At 34.6% G+C, this 19,606-nt stretch overlaps 2 protein-coding genes across 4 annotated transcripts in view; one reads left to right on the top strand and one right to left on the bottom strand.

Annotated features, from left to right (window-relative positions):
- Positions 1-1,565: 1,565 nt before the first annotated feature.
- The window catches only part of LOC128192429 (toll-like receptor 4), an 87,634-nt gene continuing 69,593 nt past the window's right edge, over positions 1,566-19,606 (bottom strand). For 2 of the 3 annotated variants that reach the window (XM_052865082.1, XM_052865083.1), the window contains exon 2: positions 1,566-5,166. In XM_052865082.1, coding sequence (XP_052721042.1) covers positions 2,589-5,144 — 2,556 coding nt within the window. In that variant the 5' untranslated portion in view covers positions 5,145-5,166 and the 3' untranslated portion in view covers positions 1,566-2,588. Of the gene's footprint in view, positions 5,167-9,276; positions 9,700-19,606 lie in introns of those variants that run through there. The other variant, XM_052865081.1, reaches the window with a different exon arrangement.
- Positions 16,533-18,729, top strand: LOC128192431 (uncharacterized). Its single transcript, XM_052865084.1, has 2 exons — positions 16,533-16,766; positions 17,406-18,729. Exon 2 carries the CDS (start codon positions 17,441-17,443, stop codon positions 18,380-18,382), a length of 942 nt encoding a protein of 313 aa, XP_052721044.1. The 5' UTR covers positions 16,533-16,766; positions 17,406-17,440; the 3' UTR covers positions 18,383-18,729.

The following is a 19,606-nucleotide window of genomic DNA, read 5'->3' as shown; positions in this document are numbered from 1 at the left end:
CGCGTTATCTTTCAGCACTTCTTCACAGACCGTCCGCTGCGTTGGACGGGATTTTTCTTTCTCGGGCTCGATTTCTTAAATATAAAGATGTAGCTGCCACGTGTTGATCCGGTGTTTAAACATTATCTAGTTTTTATATATTATTTAGTTTAGTTTAGTGCTAGTTTTGTAGATGTTTTTCTTCTTTCTTATGTAGTTTTTATTTTGTTGTCCTGAAGAAGGGACGGGTTGTCCCGAAAATTTGACAATATTTTACTTTATTGTTCGTGTCGTTGGTTATTTTTAGTGCTTTTATATATATATAAATATATAAATTTTATATATAATATAAATTTTAATATAAATTTTATATATATATATGTATATATATATATATATATATATATATATATATATATATGAACATGCGCAAGCAAGAATGAATATAGTGGTCACTGTTATCATTTTATTCCAATGTGCTCTATCATATGTTTCGTGTGTGTGAGCATCCTGAAGCTTCAATGGTATCTATTTCAAAACTGTTTTTTTTAGCTCACCTGAGCTGAAAGCTCAAGCGAGCTGTTTTGATCACATTTTGTCCGGCGTCAGTATGTCCGTCCGTCTGTCTGTCCATAAACTTTTCACTTTTTCAACATCTTCTCAAAAACTACCGGGCCAATTTCAACCAAACTTGGCACAAAGCACCCATAGCCAAAGGGAATTTCAAGTTGTGAATATTAAGGATCACAAAATTTTCAAGAATCACCTTCTCAATAACCGTTTGTCTAGAACAGCAAAAACTTATGTGGAAGCATACTCAGGTATTGTAGATTCAAAGTTGTGAAATTCATGACCCTTGAGGGTAGGATGGGGCCACAAAGGGGGGGGGGGGGGGCAAATTTTTACATATGAATTAATAGAGTAAATCTTTAAAAATCTTCTCAGAAATTAATCAGCCAGGAAAGCTGAAACTTGTGTGGAAGCATCCTCAGGTAGTGTAGATAAAGTTGTGAAATCATGACCCCCGGGGGTAGGGTGGGGCTACAATGGAGGGGGTAGAATTTTTACATAGAATTATATAGAGTAAATCTTCAATAAAAATCTTTTTCTCAGAAACTGATCAGCAAGGAAACCTTAAACTTGTGTGGAAGCATCCTCGGGTAGTGTATATTTATACTTATGAAAATCATGACCCCTGGGGGTAGGGTTGAGCAACAACGGGGATCAAATTTTTACGTAGCAATATATAAATCTTTTTTTCAAAAGCTAATCAACCAGGTGATTTTATAAACTTAGATTTTGGCCTCTGGACGATTCATGGATAATTGGGCCTCACAAGGCGTTCAGAGTTAAATGTAGGTTTCTATCCTATAAATAAACAATTGCTTAGGATCTTTTTGAGAACTGAAATGCATGCTCAACATGTGATTTACTATAAAATCATCCTGTTGAAAAGGGACAAATGATAATAAACATAAGAATATTTAGGGAAAAAATAGATTTTCATTTATACAGGATTATCATACCTATTGTTCCTCAGGTGAGCGATGCAGCTCATGGGCCTCTTGTTTAAACAATAACCACCAAAAAAAATCAAACGCATCCACGATTTTATCACTTAAAATACAGATGTTGTGTCATGTGTGACCGCGTAGATTTTACAGTGCTAGAAAATTCTGATGAAACTGCATCGGTCGTGTGCAGTACGAACCGGGTGAGGGAATGTTGGCGTCAAGGTTATGAGGTATAAAGTTGAGGCGCGCTGTTGGCCGTAAGATAAAAACGAAGGGTAGGTTTGCCGTATTCCCGAAGGTCCACCAGTATACAGTTCCAGAGAAATAAACAGGCAATTGATGCAGGATCATTCTAAATTTATTGGACGCGAATCAACGATGGCAACATTATAACAATTTAACAGACAGACATGTTACAAACGAGTCGGATGTGGCCAGTAGTGGCTAGCCGCCGTATTCCAGACTGCCGATTGACAATTGTAAGAATCTGAACAATGAGTATAAATTGACAGGTGATGACATAAGTAAGTTGAGTAAAAGGTTCACAGATATAAAATAATTAAATAAACTCAGTGAGTCTTAAAGTTTGATGTCCAAGAAATGAAAAACTGATAATGATACAATGTTGTTTTAAGAGATTAACAGTCCATGAGACATGGCACTCTGTCTTTTTGAAATCACATATAGAATCCGAAAAGTGTCAATCACTAAATAAATAAGAAACTTTGTAAGAAATAAACTGTGAGAAAATATTACGAAACAGATGTTGAATTCTTAAAGTAAAGTCCAAAATAAAGTTATAATTGAACGGTAAATTTTGCACGTTGATACATGCACGAAAAAAATAAAGCATATACGTTGTACTAGTATTTGAAATCCAGTTAATTTCAGGTCAGACGACACGTTTCTCAATTTTATATAACGTTTTCCATTTTTACTGCGACTTTTTACATTAACAAATTACAAATTTTTGTCCAATCGAAGAAGAGCATAGAAAGGTATGAAATCCCGGATTATTTTTATTGGAACTCTTTATTACGAGGAGATACAAAAAAAGATGCTTGAGGAACGTGTCATCTGACCTTCACTGAATGATCACTCGTTGTCATTTATAGCCTCTTCCAAATTTGCCCAGAATGCATCTGGACTCTGGAAGCTATCATCATCCGGGTACTCTAAGTATGATTTACTCTCGATAATGTCCAAAAGGGACCGGGGCATATCTTTGACAGCACTTTTCTCTAACAGAATTAATAGAAGAAAGTTTTCTCCTCCGCGGGAATATATGCTTTCCATGCGCGCCATGTTTAACTCAAACATGCACCAATGAGATTTCAGAAAATGTGACGTCATGACAATCACAGTTCGTTTGCTGTTGTGAATTGCGTTTGTAATATTTTCAGCTATGTCTATCCCCGGAAGGAAATCACGGTCGTGAATGCGGACTTTTAATCCCTTGTTTTCTAGCTTTCTGGCCATGTTCACTGAGAATTTTCTCTGGGGTTCAGCATATGATATAAACACGTCGGATTCGTAGAAAATTGTCTGCTCGACTTTCTTACCTTTAGGCAATATAATACGCTTGACAAGGTAGTAAATGTAAAGAATTTTCCATCTGTACCGATACATGATTCGGTATATTATAAAACTCGTAACGAAGCAAATGAATGAAGATGCCAATATAATGATAACGCTGTAGGAGGAACAATCCCTCTGTAAAATATTCAAAATGTCTGGCAGGTTTTGAAGTGATAAAGTTGATCCATTTCTGTAAATACACGTTACATTTGCAGGATGGCTAAATCTGGACCGCCCGTCCCTATTTATCCAATTTAAAAAGAAAAGGTTCTTGCACGAACAAGATATAGGATTTCCTTGAAAAACAATAGAGAAATTGCTGTGCTTGGGAAATAAATCAATGGCCGACTTATTAAGTTCAGATATTAAGTTGTACGACAGATCCAGATGTTGAAGTTGAGACATGTGACGAAGATCAACACTCCATGTGTCCAGTCTGTTGTGTGAAACATTAAGAATTTTTATCATTGGGTTGTGAATAAAAACATGCCGTGGCAATGTAGTTATCTTATTATCATGTAAATTCAAGACAGCCAGCTTAATGTTGCGTCCCAAAATTTCACCGCTGTTGTCGTCTTGAAAACTCTGACCTAAGTAATTTCGAGAAAAGTTTAGCACTTCTAGTTGTGTTTGAATTTGGAAGGCCTGTGGAGAAATGTAATGGCAATAGTTGTTGGAAAAATCAAGATATATGATTTTGTTACATCCGTGCAGTGGGCCGTCCATTTTGTTAAAAAAATTGTTCTGAAAATGAAGATGTGTCACATTACATTGCCCAATGTTCAGTTTTCCAAAGTGGTATTGCAATTTCATATCGTTAGCAAATACTGTTGTTAAATTTCTAGGCAAATAAAATTCCGGTGTGGTGCCCATAGTCTTCGGCAAGAAACTTTGTGAATTGTTTCGCATAAAAGAAGGGTAAGTGTCTTTTACATTGTGAACGAATTCTCCGGCAACTCTCGCTTCTGGTGAGATATGACATGTAATGCGGTAATCATAGCAATTTTCAAAGTAGTTGGCGTGTGAAAAATATTGAAAACTCGTATTGATAGTCTGTAGATTATGTAAAACAGAAATCTCTAAGTCATAAATGCCGTTATTTAGTTTATTGTCTCCCAAAGATAAGAATTTTAAGGACTTGGGCAGGTGATATGTAATAACTCCCGTCTCTATAATCTCTAGTCTGTTACTGTCTAAATACAACTCTTCAAGTGAGGTTTTGTTCAAGTAAGCCGTATGGTTTAGAAGTAAGATCGTGCCTAGTCCGAAAGTACAGTGGACCTTGTTAAGTTTCAGTACTTTGATTGAACTGTCTTGAAGGTCATGTGCGATGTTCTGTAAACCTTTGAACCCAAGTTGATCGTTATACGAAACGTCTAAATATTGTAAATGTGTCTGAGACGCCAAAGACCCCATTTCTATGAACGGTAAATCGCACTGAGACAAATATAAGTGTGTAAGATTAAATTTATCAAACTGGGACGTTTTCAGTCGAGAGATTTTGCAAAATCCATCCTTCCCGGAGACATCAAGGATTTTCAAGCTATGGATGTTGTTTGGAAACATGTCGGCAAAATTTCCTTCTGGGAGTCCATCAATACGCAGATGATGTAATAAACCAAACCCGGCAAGTAAGTTGTCTGGATATGCATTCAGCGTTCTAAAATTATTTTTGAGGGATAAAAATTTTAAGTTTGGCATTTTGGTCACTCTTTGAATAGAATCATTTTTAATGAAATTATTGTCCAGATTTAGATGTTGCAATTGCTTGTATTTCTGCAAGAAAATCAACTTATCTGATATTACATTATAGGATAAGTCAAGAAACTCTATATTCATTGGCATATTGTCTGGAGCACGATCTAATTTGTTGTTCCGCAGGTTAATGGCCGCTAAGCCGGAAGTTTCGTGGAAGCAAGGAGGAATTGCAAGATCACGTGATGAACAATCCGCGGACAGTGTTGTGGCGTAGGAATACAAACAGTTGGCATCATCGGTACATGTCACATCCGCTTGAACAAACGCAGCCATCTTCAGCAGAAGAGAAATGAAGGTCGCGAGAATGATACCCATGTCTTTTTAAAACTTTTAATCCCTGAAACAAAGACAGAAAACAAATAGTACGCGTACGCATGCATGTATAAATGAACCCTAAAACATCATAAAGGAAAACAATTTCTACATTTAATTAAGAGAGATCAATGGCCGTGGCCTTTTATAGCCTTTATTGGTCTCCTTTAAAATGAGAGTTGTGTAAAAAAAAAAAAAACACACACACATAGGAAATACTAGTACCCAAATTTAAAATATTAATATATGGATTTTTTGTTTACTGAGTAACAGTTAATAGCCAAACAACTCCTTGGGTGTTATTCTGATCGTGTCCCTATATAAACTCGGGCATAAACACTTAAGATTTGACTCAGTTCCTTCGTATGATGCGCATTTTTGCAGCTTGATTGTTTTTTTGGTAACTTTCAACTTTGCATATTTTCAATTTGTAGCTTCTTCATTTGTATCTTTATCATAACGGAAATTCTATAGAAATTGGTTAAAGTACATGGGGTAAATATATAGCGTATGTTTATTTATGTTCATGGAGAAATGTGTTATTAAGTCCAGTGATGAGCCCGTCGACGCCGGGTCAGAAATCTAAATAAAATGCTACTACTGACCACGGTGCATCAGATCATTAGTATGCACTTGATCGCATTGACTTATTAGGAGGAGAATGTTGTAGCGCAGTGTCCGTGCGTATAAAATGGGGGTGCGGGAAACACAACTCTCCAGTAGTCATCTGGAAGCTGTCTTTCTGCCTCCTCATTTATACAGGTAAGATAAATTATAACGCTTGCGCGCATTCTCAAAAGTAAAGTTAATAGATTCAGAGGGTTCAAATAATATTTTACTTTTAGAGATTTTTGTTATGAATATTAATATTGATATTTTTTGTTAAAATTTCATATTAAATTGTTATATCTAAATAAAAGAGTAGTCATCTGGAAGCTGTCCTTCTGCCTCCTCTTTTTATACAGACTGGGACACGGGCTACTCCCCATGTAGAGGAGGAGACATTCCGGTAACACCGTGGCTAGGGCACCCGCCAGGTGTAGGCATGTTAAAAAGATCTCGAGGATCTAAATAAATTAAATATCATAACACTCCATATAACTCTTGGTGGACTTTTATAAAATAGTACTGGAGGCGTCATGCTCGGAAATAGTACATTTGACATATTACAAATCAACAAATGTAAAGTATGTACAAGTTTTGTCGAATTTTGACTTGACCTTATATGGCAAATGCTTCTTGCAGGAAAAGGCATGTCGTAATCGCCGGAATGGACCAATTCAATTAAACTGTTATAATAAGCTTTTAATGAACGAAATACAAAATTGACAACATGACTAGGTGACAAGCACAACCCATTTATATAACCCGCTAACGCGGATTACGGTATTTTCTGTAATGTCGCTACCTTCATATTCCGCATGAAACAACAAAGATACCTGTTCATTGTTTAAATAATAACATTTATGAATTTTAAAGACCAAAAATGGCCACATTCCAATTGTGTTTACACGGATATAGGTTTTAAATCGTCTAATAACGAATAATGTATTCCAAATAGGGCCCCGAATCTCAAATACTAAAGTATAAAATAATTTGCACCCATCTAAACTGCATATATCGAAAAGTTCAAATATGCTATATAATAGACCATTGATTTAGGAATTTACAACCACCTTTGTTTTTAATGTTTCTTACCAATCAGGTTTGATATTTATCTTTAAAAAAATATATTCCTACAGGAAAATATTTTTTATAGGAAAAACAATTTTCCTACAGGATATTTGGATTTTCCTACCGGAATAAAAAGAACTCCCTATTGGAATTTAAATTCCAATCGATCGGATTTGAACTATACTTCCATAAGAGTTTAAAATTCGATGGGAAATCTTAATTTCCTATAAGAATACTGCCTGTCTGAAATAAATTCCTGCAGGAAATACTTTTCATCTATATATAGGGTATTTAATTCATAAAGGATTTTTAAAAAATTCTAAAAGATTTTTAATATTTCCTGAAGGATTTGTTTCTCCTATGAGAATTATTGTTTTCCTATGGGATATTATTTCTTAAAGGTAAATATTTCACCTGCCAGGTGAGACACACTAAAAACAATGTTCAGTGGTTATAGATCTATACTCTCTAGACAATGGTCTATTTTTTCATTTATCTGAATTTTTACCAAACTGCATCTTAAGCTTGGCACTGGCATAATTATCCGACACAGTGCTCATATTATAATTTCTCATCCGCAATACTTATGTCAGTTGCAATGAAAAAATCCCCGTAAACTTTTCTTTTGTAGCTTTATATTGAAACCTCACAAGCTGGATGGGACTTTACAAAGGAGAATATTTTTTTCATTTTATTGATTAAGCATCGTACGAACCTAGAGGTATTGATGAATATCAAATAATTTAAGAAAGTGTGCTACATGTACATAAACATGCGCAGATTCAGAATTTTTTCCGGGAGGGACCGACGGTTATTTGAGTTTGCCGGGATGGGTGGGTGTGTGGCATATTTTTGGTAATTATATATGTAAATTTGGATTCAATGACCCCCGCCCCCTCTAGATCCACGCATGATAAATATCTCAGGGAAAAGTATAATATATAATCCTTCTGTTTTTAAGATATAGCTCTATTTTCAAAAGAGCTCTAAGTAACCTGCACATTAGACTCCGCTTAAGAAAAGGTTTTTAAAATTTCTATAGAACTATGTACACGTATAGACTAGTAATACCTACATGCATACATGGTTTGTACTGTAAGGGGAAAAAACAATGAATAGAAATAGTATTATGCTGGTGTCAGAAACATTTCGATTTTAATGTTGATGAGAGAACATCAGCTTTAAAAGGATATTATTGTGCAATATTTTAGCAATCTGAAATTAAAAATTGTAAAATTCATATTCGGTTTTGATAGACTAATAGATAAAGTTGACAAAGTATCAACCTTATCAACGTTGTGAACGTTGTTAAAAACAAGATTTTTGTTCAGAAACTCATAAATAATTGCAATTTTTTCTAGACCCCCCCCCCCCCAAATAATGCAGTAAACATATATTGAGGATCCTCGATACCCCGTGACTTCTGCTTTTTATGGCAGTACATCACACCATGGCGATTTTTATCCGCCAAAATTTGGTGTCTATCTCTGAAGCACAATTAGTTTAGCTTCGATCTACCGACCCAAGGATCCTGATTTCGTATACTTCAGGAACGTTTATTTTCATGAATAGCGGTACAATTTAAAAAAATTGATTTTTTTCCCCTAAAATTTTTTTGGGGTCATAATCAAGTCGAGCACATGCTAGCAAGCCATATCGTTAGGTAATTAATAAGAATAGGTTTGTGTGTAGAAGTTTCCCAAAAGTTTGGAGGACCCTTAACGCTAATAAGGTTAATTTCACGGCTTCTCATACTACACTTTAAAATCTCAAAAGCTTTAGAAGCTTCTGAAAGCTTCGCCTCCTAGACTCCCTGATGATGTACTTGGGGTCTGTAAGCTACTCCCCCCCCCCCATCTCCTCCCTGTGAAAAAAAAAATCTGCAATTAGCCTTCATGTTCTTCCATCGTCGCAAACCACACCCAATATGTACAATTCTCTCCTACGTACCTGGACTCAACACCGTGGCTTGAGACGATGTTCATTTATTTCATGCCAGCAGATTTCCCCTCGCACACCCTGTCATATTAAGGTTACAATATACCAAAGTAAAATAATTAAGATGTATGTATAGATTATGTTGAATTTTTAAATATGCCGTGCTTACATAAAAACAAACTATCAATATACGATAGCCAAAAGTTTTCATTTCATTTGAAAATTTTGCGTTCTTATATTGTTGTAAATGGGTAATATCTCTTGCCTTAAACCGGTACATCCTATGTCACAGGCGTCGAAACCGTGGGGCGGGGAGGGGGGAGGGGGGGGGCTAAGCCTTTTTTGCAAAGTTATACATAACCATACCCATAATCCTTTTTTATAGCCTTTCAAGAATTCTGATAAGGTTTAGCCCCACCCCCCACCCCCAATTAGCTTCCGACGCCACTATGAGGAAAAGTTCTGTACACGTAAAGCTTTATGATAGAACTGTGAAGAAAAATATACAAGATGGCGCTCTTACCTGTTTAGTTAATGTTCCATCAAGAATAACGATTGCAACTGGGATACTGCATTTATATTAGATTTATATACGCTGTTGCAATAGTTTGGGGGATTTCCGTATATTCCTGGTCTTCCTGGTTTGTCATTTAAAAGAATGCTTTCGATCATCGTGGGATTTATTTCGAATTCATTGATCCGAATATTTAAAACGCATTAGGAAAAAAATATATTGTCAGTGACAAACACAATTCACACCTGTTGTTCTGTACCTATATGTAATTATCAAATGTTTGCAGTAAGGGAACACACCCTGTGGACATGTTAGGCTTCAAAAACTTAAAACCCATTTGAAGCCATGCATTTTAGCTCTATGTATTTTTAGGCTATCAATTACAAAGCATGACTTGATAGTTTATATAATTTCAATAACACTGATTTTGTTTATAAATTAAACAGTGATGTTTCAACCTAACTCAATGATAATTGACACACTAATTTTTCTAATAAGAAGGGAAATAAGTATTTTTTAAGAAAAAAGAGATCAAGCAAATCATCAAATACATGTATCTAATTAAATTTTATAATTATCTAACTTATGATTAAATATTGAATCACTGAAAAAATTCATTCTGAAAAATATTTCATATGATATAACTACTCTTCCTAACTTGATCTTGTACCATTGATAGTGAGGGGAACAATGGGTAGTGGACAGCTTCATATTTATATTGTACATCAGTGTGTAATTGAAAGTAATTGAAAAGTAATTGATATTACATGCCTTTTTTGAAAGTAATTAATTAAATTACCATTACATGTAATTGAAACTTTGGTCAATTACACATTACTTTCAATTACATAAAAATTTGTATTTAATTACACTCAATTACCATTACAAATTACCATTACCCCATCCCTGATTGTCACCAGCAAAACCTATCACACATGAGTGCACTCATACAAATATATTTACACCTACCGAGTATGATAACCTCTATTTCTTGCGGAAACTTTGGTCAATTAACAGTTGTAGAAACTGACAGGACTGAAATCTACACGCCCCGTTTATCGATTGGTTGAAACCTACACTGGCAGCAACATAAAAAAAAAAATCACGGACTGCACGAAGTAATCAAGATGATGTCAAACTCAAATTCCAATAGAAAGCTGTTTTTTAAGCTAACGTACTGATATACATTAACAGTAATTTAGCGAACATTAATTACTTTTGCATTGAATGTATTAATTTGTTAAAAGGAGGATGTAAATATAAACGATAAAGAACTTCCTTTGATGATCCATGCGGGCTATGGAGGCATAAAAATGTACATGTTTAAATTATTACAAAAAACGAAAAATTAAAAACATCAACAAATTTCACTGCTGTTAGAGTTAAATGCATGTCAGGTTTTCTCGTTTCTTTCTGCTGCGAACTTGTAACATACATCTATCTTTTGTAAGAATCTGTATTTTTATCACTATTTTCCTCATGCTTCAGTGCATTTTAGGTTTGCGTGCGATCAATTGAACAGAAAATTTAGCAATTAAGCACCTTGAAACCCCCCTACAATTCATGGCCATATTTCAGGGAAGGTACTTAATCTATTGTAAGTTAGCCAGATTTATATGGTGAAAAATTGAATATGAAATCAAAGTACTGAAGAACTGACGGGAGTTGATTTTGTCGATGTTTATATTTTTTTAAATCAATGATATGTTATTTTGCATGACAAGTACATATAGTTTCTAATTTGAATTACGCACATTTTTATAATATGGATTTCTTGACTTTTTCGACAAGAATGTCGAGAAACCCCCAAATGAATCATGTTAAATAATATTTGAAGATAAAATTAATCAATCAAACTATGTATCATTAATAGAAATATTTCTCGAAGATTGTATGGATCCAAGCAATATTGAACTTTAGTCTCGTTCAACCAAACGCTCGGCTGACACCGTAAATCTCGATCCGACAAGGATTCACGGAGACAGTCGAGCGTCGAGTTGAACGAGACTATATTGAACTCTGGCGTAGGAATATATACGACTACAAAAAATATTTAAATTGTTCGTACCATTTAAAATCTGACTATTTTTAAGGTATTTATAAATAAGTTTCCTTGAAAAACAATGCTTTAGCATACATTACATCGAATTTATCAATTATTTTCAAGACCTAAGTCTTGTTAGCAGCAATGATTTGTGCTGAGGTCCAAACACTGTTTCACTTTCGGTTTGTCTGAGTAACTGCATAGGAGAGTTGATTAAAATCAACTCCCAAAAAGCAACCACATGTTTATCGGGCCCTGGGGCCCGTTTCACTAAAAGGCGTACGCCCGGCGTAGCCTTATGCCTTGCGTAAATCCGGACTTAAGTCAAATATTTGGACTAAGATCCGTTTCCCTAAAAGGCGTAACTTTGCGCCCGCCCTAAGTTAAGCCAAAAATCTACACCTAGCCAAGGGTAGTCGTAACTTTCGGCGTAAACATAAAATGATTGCTAATTCTATTGCTGGGAACATCGTTGCTGACCATAATGTTAAATTGTACTATTTGTAATGTAAATTTGATTAAATTCATATGAAATTAAGAAATTAGAGAGTTTTGATAGATGGTATCAATTCCCGCATAGAAACTTTCCTACAATCATTTATACACATTATCTATATTTGCACTTGCCTAGTACATAGTAAAACGGTATATTTAGACAAACAGTCTATAGTTTTCATTTGATTATAATTCGTCTTCAATAATTGATTAACGTTTCAGTTTTTAAGCATATTGAATAATGAATAATGCAGAAAATATACATACACGATGTACATAAAGTGGAATGGTGTATTTGTATGAGAAATGTGTAACATTATACAAGCATTTCATTCCCCCCCCCCCCCCCCCCCCCCCAACTTCTTGGCATAATATATGTAAATGGGATATTTTTAAATTTAAAACTCACGAAATAAACTTTTTAGTTTTTCTTTTTTATTTCATATTAAATGAGTGAAATGTGTCTGACATGCTCAGGAAGTTAAAGCTATAGGTAAATCACAATTGTATTCTTCAGTATTGTTAAAATGTAAATACTATAAAATATGATGAAAGCTCCAACTGTGTTTCAGACTTGTCAAAAGTCCTTGATTAAAAAAAAATAGATAAAGTATTTATCATACAACAAATGCAAAATACTGACTCCAGTTTCATTAGAATTTTTTTTCGAGAGTTACATAAACCTACGCTATATAAACTTAAAATCTATATGAAGCCTTATTCAATGTATATATATATATACATATAAGTGTACTTGGGCAGTTTATGTTAACTTCACCATACATTGGACACATACATCTGTGCCTTGGTCCGGACAACTTTGATTAAACATTTACAAATAAATGTGCACGTACTTTTATTTTGTTTCTTTTATTTCTGAATTAAAACTGGTGAACCTTATTATTATTAAGAATTTGACTACCAGATTGTCAAAGAAATGGCAATATATAGGCATCGTGAAAAACGCCATCATTGGAAACCTGCTTACACAAATTTTACACAATAACCTTGGAATTTCATCAGTTATTTTTTAAGTCGTTTTTGCTCCACATAATACACTGGTACAAGTCTAAATATCAAAATAATAGATATATATTTTACCTCGTTTTGGGTTTTTTTTATTGCATGAAATAGGAAAATTTCGTTATATTTTATGTATATAGCTACTGTATGGTTGTTTGATGCTTGCTTAATATTGTCCAATCCATGGTTAAATGGTTCATTACTTCATTAATTTATTTTATTTTCTATGTTTAAACAATTTCGATCACTGATCTTCTTTCAGTGATTAAGCATGAGAAAACCAGAAAATCATTAAAAAAAAAATTCTTTATACTCGGGCCATAATTGACGCATGATCAAAATGAAAACCCCGTGTTACACGATGAAAACACCCTAGATATCGATAACATAAATAACTCTGTTGAATTAATAATTTTGAACATATCATATTAGCTCAAGATGATTTATATCCTTCAAATAAAACATTTCAGCAACTTTTGTTGTATGATTTTGTCACTAAACAGGATTTATATTTAACAGCAATATACTGAACATACATGTAAATGTAATCTCTCTCTCTTTCTCTAAACAATCACAAAAATCAAATGTCAAGTAGTTTTGTCTTTCTATCTATCTAGATACACGTATCTCTCTATCGGGTTTGCTGACGTCACAATAGGAATCGACGTAAAGAGTTGACCGTCATAGTAAACTCCTAATTTTATTTTAAAACGCGAATGAGATGTTTAGAAGTATAAAAGAAAATATTTTAAAAAGCTATAAATATGCTGTTTCTGACTGTTTATACAAAGATTTATAATATCAAGTGCTGAAAATTTAAAGATGTCACATACATTGTCACATTTTGTTCTATAGAGATAAAGAATGAGTGTGCATTAGAACTCTTCCATTTTAAGTCATGTTTTAAAATAGAATGTATGCATTAACTTCGCTTTTTTTTTTACAATTATAACTTCCGTAATCTGTACTACCGATTAAATTCTTAAATTTCTTTTGGCTTGAGATAACTGTTTTATATGATTACTTACTTATAATGTCAGTAGTTGCCTGGCATTTTATTTTTGCATTGATTGACTCAGAGTTTCATAAAAACAAAAATAGCAATTTTCTGTATCTTTACATCCTTACATTAATTGCATTTAATAACATTCACAATAATGTCTAATAAGCATTAACATGTTCTAAAATGTGTTAAACAGCTAGTCTTGTCAATAAATGCATTTCAATTTTAGTGTTCTAAGAAGTAAGGAAATGATGACGTCAGGCTAACGTCGTAATGAAAATATAAGGTTTTGAGAAATCTTTTAAATCTTTAAAGTTTTTTTGCCAAAAATTGGCCGAGAACACATACTTATATTTTTTTATGAATTGATTCATAATTATCTCCTCTGTTTTTGTGTTGAGTATGATTAATTTTGTCTGAATCGTTTAAAAGTTTGGAGCATAGTTTTGTAATGCGTTTCTCGGTTAAAATGTGCATCTTACTATATATTTCATTGAAATGGCGTTGCTTGATTTTATTAATGACACTGTATTTGAAACACGATAACATTATTACCGCGCAGACGAATCTTAAATAAATTTTAAAAATAAAACTATAAAACCTATGGATCACGTGGACAAATTTTCAAGGTAGGTTTTCTCACAAGCAGGTAAACCCGCGACCTACCTTAAGTTTTGTCTTATCTTACGCCTTTTAGTGAAACGGGCCCCTGGGGCATTGTCACTTTCGGTCCCAGTTATCATGTAACAAAAGGAAATAGTGATGTGAAGTGGAATACTGGGCCTGTCAAGATAAAAAATGTTAAGCATTCTCGTCCCACGCTTAATACAATTCTTTGTGCTGTTTGTTGAAGTTTAAAAAATTGTATAAAAAGCGCATCGCCTCACTTAGACGTGAACAAAATTAAAATTGAAACTGGACCTCAATTCTGTTATTGATTCTAAAATTGAAATAATAAAATAGAATCTGTGTTGAAAGTGACACATCAACTTACACCACTTTGTTCGAACCGAAAGTGGAGCTGAGGATTCAGAGTCAGCTTTCACACCAAGCCCACAAAGCCAAGGATATGGTTCGTCGACTCCGTTCCCAAAATAATGTTTTATTTTATTGTGAAAGTTTGAAGGGGTACAAAAATATATCAGAAGATAATCAATGTGTCCATGTTGCCATCGTTTTCCCTCTTATTCAAAGTTTATGCATGCATACTACTCACATCAATTAAGAAGACTAGCAGCGACCAAATACATGCTGTCCAGTTTTACTCTTGTATTAATAGAGACCAGACAAAACTAGTTGAATTCTTATGGTACCAGGCACGTAGCATCGTTTTTGAAAGTGTGTGGTGTGTGAGGGGGGGGGGGGGCAGACTCATCCAAAACTTCTTTGACAAAAAAAACCCCAAAACAATAAAACGAAAAAGGTTACAGGTTACTTTTCCAAAAATCTAAAAATCCTAATCCGTGGGTGGGGGGGGGGGGGGGGGGTTGTCACCTTTTACTTCAATTTCACTGATTATTCCCTCATTTCAAATTCAATTTTTTACATGGTCCCATAATAAAAGTGGGGGGCCAACTCTATGCGAATTCAATTTTTTGTATATATTTTTTAGAAAAACTCTTTGCTGCGCAAAAAAGTGAAGGGGGGACCGTTTCAAAATATAGGAAAATACTCAACTTTTAAAGGGTAAATATATGGGGGGTTTTTAAAATAAAATTATAGTTTATAGCTTTATAACAATTCATATATAAAATTTTAGGTAGATCTGATGGTTAATTTGTTGGGCATCCAGCAATCTTGATACTGATAATAAAGTACATTAACGCTTCTGTTGGGGAGATATTGCTAAAACTTTTCTGTTTCCCGGTCAAGGTTGACGTTCGTTGTTTTTAAGTGCGTTCACGCTCGAGTTGAATTACCGAATTTTTCACATGAATTTAAATTGAATGAATAACAGACATTGGCCTGATATTTTGATTTTCGTGGAACTGTTTACGTTTGCTTATCAACTTGCTCTTTGAAATTCGAATTCGACGAGCGTGATGTAACATTTTCGGAAGGGCAATATATAACTATTTCTTCTGAAATAAAACTCTTTCATGTCGGAGAGCAATAAACGTTGACGGTGTTTCCTGGACATAAGGATAGAATTATCTCATTGATTTGTGACATAACGAGAAATGTTCTATTATGTTCAAACAACGGAATTCAAAATTAATTACAGCAACTAAAAATGTTGCGCTGGTTTCCGGATCATTGGTATTTTCCATAAATACCTCTATTCTGGCTTAAATAAATAATGGTCCATATTGACACTAATTAATCCTTAACGTTAACTGTGTTTGGCTCTGCTTAGGAGAAGCGAGTTGTAGATTTGTCAACTGAAGATGTTCCTTATTAATCCCATCATCAACAGATTAATTTTACAGTAACGGTCATTGACCTGCATTTCCTGTGGGATTGTCATTAGAATCAGTGCGAGACAAACACAGTGAAATATTAATAATATTCTGTCGCATTTACATTATATTCAATCATAACAATAATGCAGGCAGATCTCCACCGATCTCGAGCAGCAGTTATTTCTGACCAAGCAGTGTACATGTACGTAGCTTGTAAGCTCCCGCGAACATACCAATAATCCGTCCGGTTATATACCCCAATTACGGCGACTTCTATAATCTGTGACGTCGTAATTATTGAACCGTGTAGTTGTGATTCTAAATATATAGCCACAGGTTCCAAGCCCTCAGTTTAAATTAACGGGTTTTTCTACTTTAGTGTCACTTTATTTCGGGAAGAAAGCAAGCATTTGCCTCCCCATGCTGAGTAACTGTTAATGGGCCGTTACAAAATTTGCTGTGGCCAGTGGCAAAGAGCGATGTTGTGAACCTTTCAGCTGATCCTGCATGTGAAACGTACCCGTTCTGAAAGGTATGTATACACAATGTCGCAGGTAAATATTGAAATACAAATGCGCTGAGTTTTTCGATCGTGAAAGTGCATGGTTAACTGAAAATTGTTCCGATTAGATAAGGTTGCTTCACTTTAGTTTAATCTCTTCTTTAAATCTCGCGTTTTTTAACCCCAGCAAAGTGATATGTTAAAAAAATCCATTTCCTGACAGCGTGTGGTAGTTTTAAAAAGCCTGAAACGCCATGCAATTTAAGAATCGCAGGTTGTGTGTGTGTTTTTAAAGACATAATGCCTCAAATATTATTGACGTGACTGGCCTATTTTACCTCTTTTTAAAAAAAAAAACACCCACGCACAACTTGATCTTCATCACCGTCCTTATAAATTAGATTGAGCAATACTTTATTTTTTTCAATCAATTTTCATTTCAAGTGCTGGAAACAAACTTGGTGCACGCTAATGGAGAGTTCCCAAAACAAATACATGTTTGTGTTAGGATGATGTCATTCCCCACAGGAAAGGTTATTTAATGGGAACAATTAACACAAGTGAATAGTTCGCAAAATTCACTTACTAAACGTATTATGACTGGGGAAAAGTGCCCTCAAACTGGTAAAACAGCTGATGTGATAGTATTTGCTTTTTGGTGTTTTGTAGCTTAAGATTTTGTGGCGGTGAAAGAGAAGGAGAAAATGGCGAACTGTTTCATCAAGTGCTGTCGTACTGTAAAGCACCTACCTGTTCGGATCATCTGCTTGCTGGTCTACATCCTTCATACAAGTTGTGTGGACTACTATCTCGTGGAACATAAAGACATCAGCTGGTTAGGTTTTCTGGTGGCAGACGTTATCATTTTTTGCCTGTTCATTGCGTCATTTTTGGTTTCCTACCATAATCTAAGGGGTTCCAGATCCGACTCTACGATGGAGAAAGCCGGAAGCTGGCTCGGCATATGTTCATGGTTTTTATTTTCGACCATTGTCGCGACTAAAGCTGGAATCATTTTCATTGACTTTGCAGACGACCTAGATGAAAACGACTTTTTTGGTCCGAACACCCTCAAAACTTCGCTAGCCCTCGCCGGAGTAGTATTTCTTCTCCATCTCTCATCGCTCCATGACGCTAAACCAGGTTCCGAGAGAAGAGCGTACATCGAGGAATTAACAGGGACAGTCATTTTCGACATCATGGACTGTGTGGATAGTATGGAACCACTGTTTATCAAAGAAGACCGTGACGCCTTCCCACCAGGTCTTGTAGAAGCAATAGTAGCCATAGCCTGTCTTAATTTCGTAATTCCAACAATTCCTTTACTAACTCTTACCAACACAAAATTTGGCCACGCCAAACTTCCACGTCGTCTGGTGATGCTACACAAAATTCTGCTCGCTTACATCATTAACCTTCCTCTCCTTATCATGAGAATGATTCTGTGGCATGGTCTAAATCATGGCGTCTCCATATTTTCCTTGAAAAACGTCATTGTAATTGCCATGGTATCCTATGATTTTTATGAGCATCACGAAGCAAACATGGACGAAACTCGAGAAGACAACGACAACAAAGACAAGCTAGAGGATGGGGGATTATCGGGTGAAGCATACAACTTGGAAAACCGTTTCAATTACGACTGACCGTTTCCTCAGTAGCATTTGGTTTCCCCGAAACTTCTAGCACGCCTCGGATTCGAGAGACAAGACAAGAAAATGTCTAAAAAATCACATATCTTCGGGTGTTTAGATCATTAGAATGGCCACTATTTTAGACCATTAGTTAGCAGTTTCTAATGTGAATTAGTTAGAAGTTCCTCTCGTGACAAGAACTGATTTTTTGTTCAGTTTTTCATGTGAACACGTGAGAGATACCTCTATCTTAGAGCCGATGGAGTGTTGTATGTATAGTTTGTCTTTAAGGTATGTTTGAAGACGTAGATTGAGTGATAGGATGGTCCAAGTAGAAATAAAGTAAGAAAATCACAATGTATACCTTTGTTATTTATTACTGTGTAACAAATTAATTATGGAATTTTTACCACTTGATATTGATATGACAATACCAAGGAAATACTTCGTACAAATGAAAAACTTATACCATCATGGTATTTTATATAGAAATGTTGAGATCGATATACCCGGTATTATCACCAAAAGTTTGAATTTGAGGTTTGTTCCCCACGGTGTGTACACATGAAACTTACCTAAATCGATGCTAACAACCATCTACTGAGACAACAGGCAGTACACATAATTATTTTTCTTTGTTCACAACTTTACAATTCGTAATAGAAATGTATGATGTTGAAATTGAGATTTGGTATCATGTGTTAATGATAATTATACTTTGAGTATCGAGTATCGTATTTTAACCTGACTAAAACGCGCGTTATCATACCCCCCCCCCCCCCTCCCCCGACTCTACATTCCAATTTTATTTCCTTACTTTTGATAATATATAGATCTATATCTAGATCTTTACATAAAAAAAGACAGAGAAAAATCCATGAAAATGTAAACTAACCAATTGCGTACGTAATACATTTTAAAAGATGTTCTTAAACCAATGATAAATCTATCATAAATATCATTTCAAAAATATAGTATCTATAATCGAAATACAGTGTAGTTGGAATTGCTGAAAATGAAACTTTTATTTCAAAATTAAATTTGATCTGAAATAGTTGAAATTAAATACAACGAAAATTTATAATGATAAATTGCAAAAACTTATATGTGTATCTAGCATTTTAGAAAAACATAATAATGATTATATAAAAAAAATATTAAAAGGCTAGAGCTAATATTTAATTTCATGTGGAATAAACCAGATATAGGATCAAAAGAAATACGATCATAGGTAAA

Source organism: Crassostrea angulata, chromosome 7, assembly GCF_025612915.1.
Source record: "Crassostrea angulata isolate pt1a10 chromosome 7, ASM2561291v2, whole genome shotgun sequence".
In the NCBI taxonomy this organism is placed as follows: domain Eukaryota; kingdom Metazoa; phylum Mollusca; class Bivalvia; order Ostreida; family Ostreidae; genus Magallana; species Magallana angulata.
Note: the sequence above shows the minus strand (reverse complement) of the source record. Positions and strands in the feature narration are given on the sequence as shown.

Excerpts from the sequence above, each read along its gene's own strand:
- LOC128192431 (XM_052865084.1), top strand. The coding sequence starts at position 17,441 with ATGGCGAACTGTTTCATCAAGTGCTGTCGTACTGTAAAGCACCTACCT.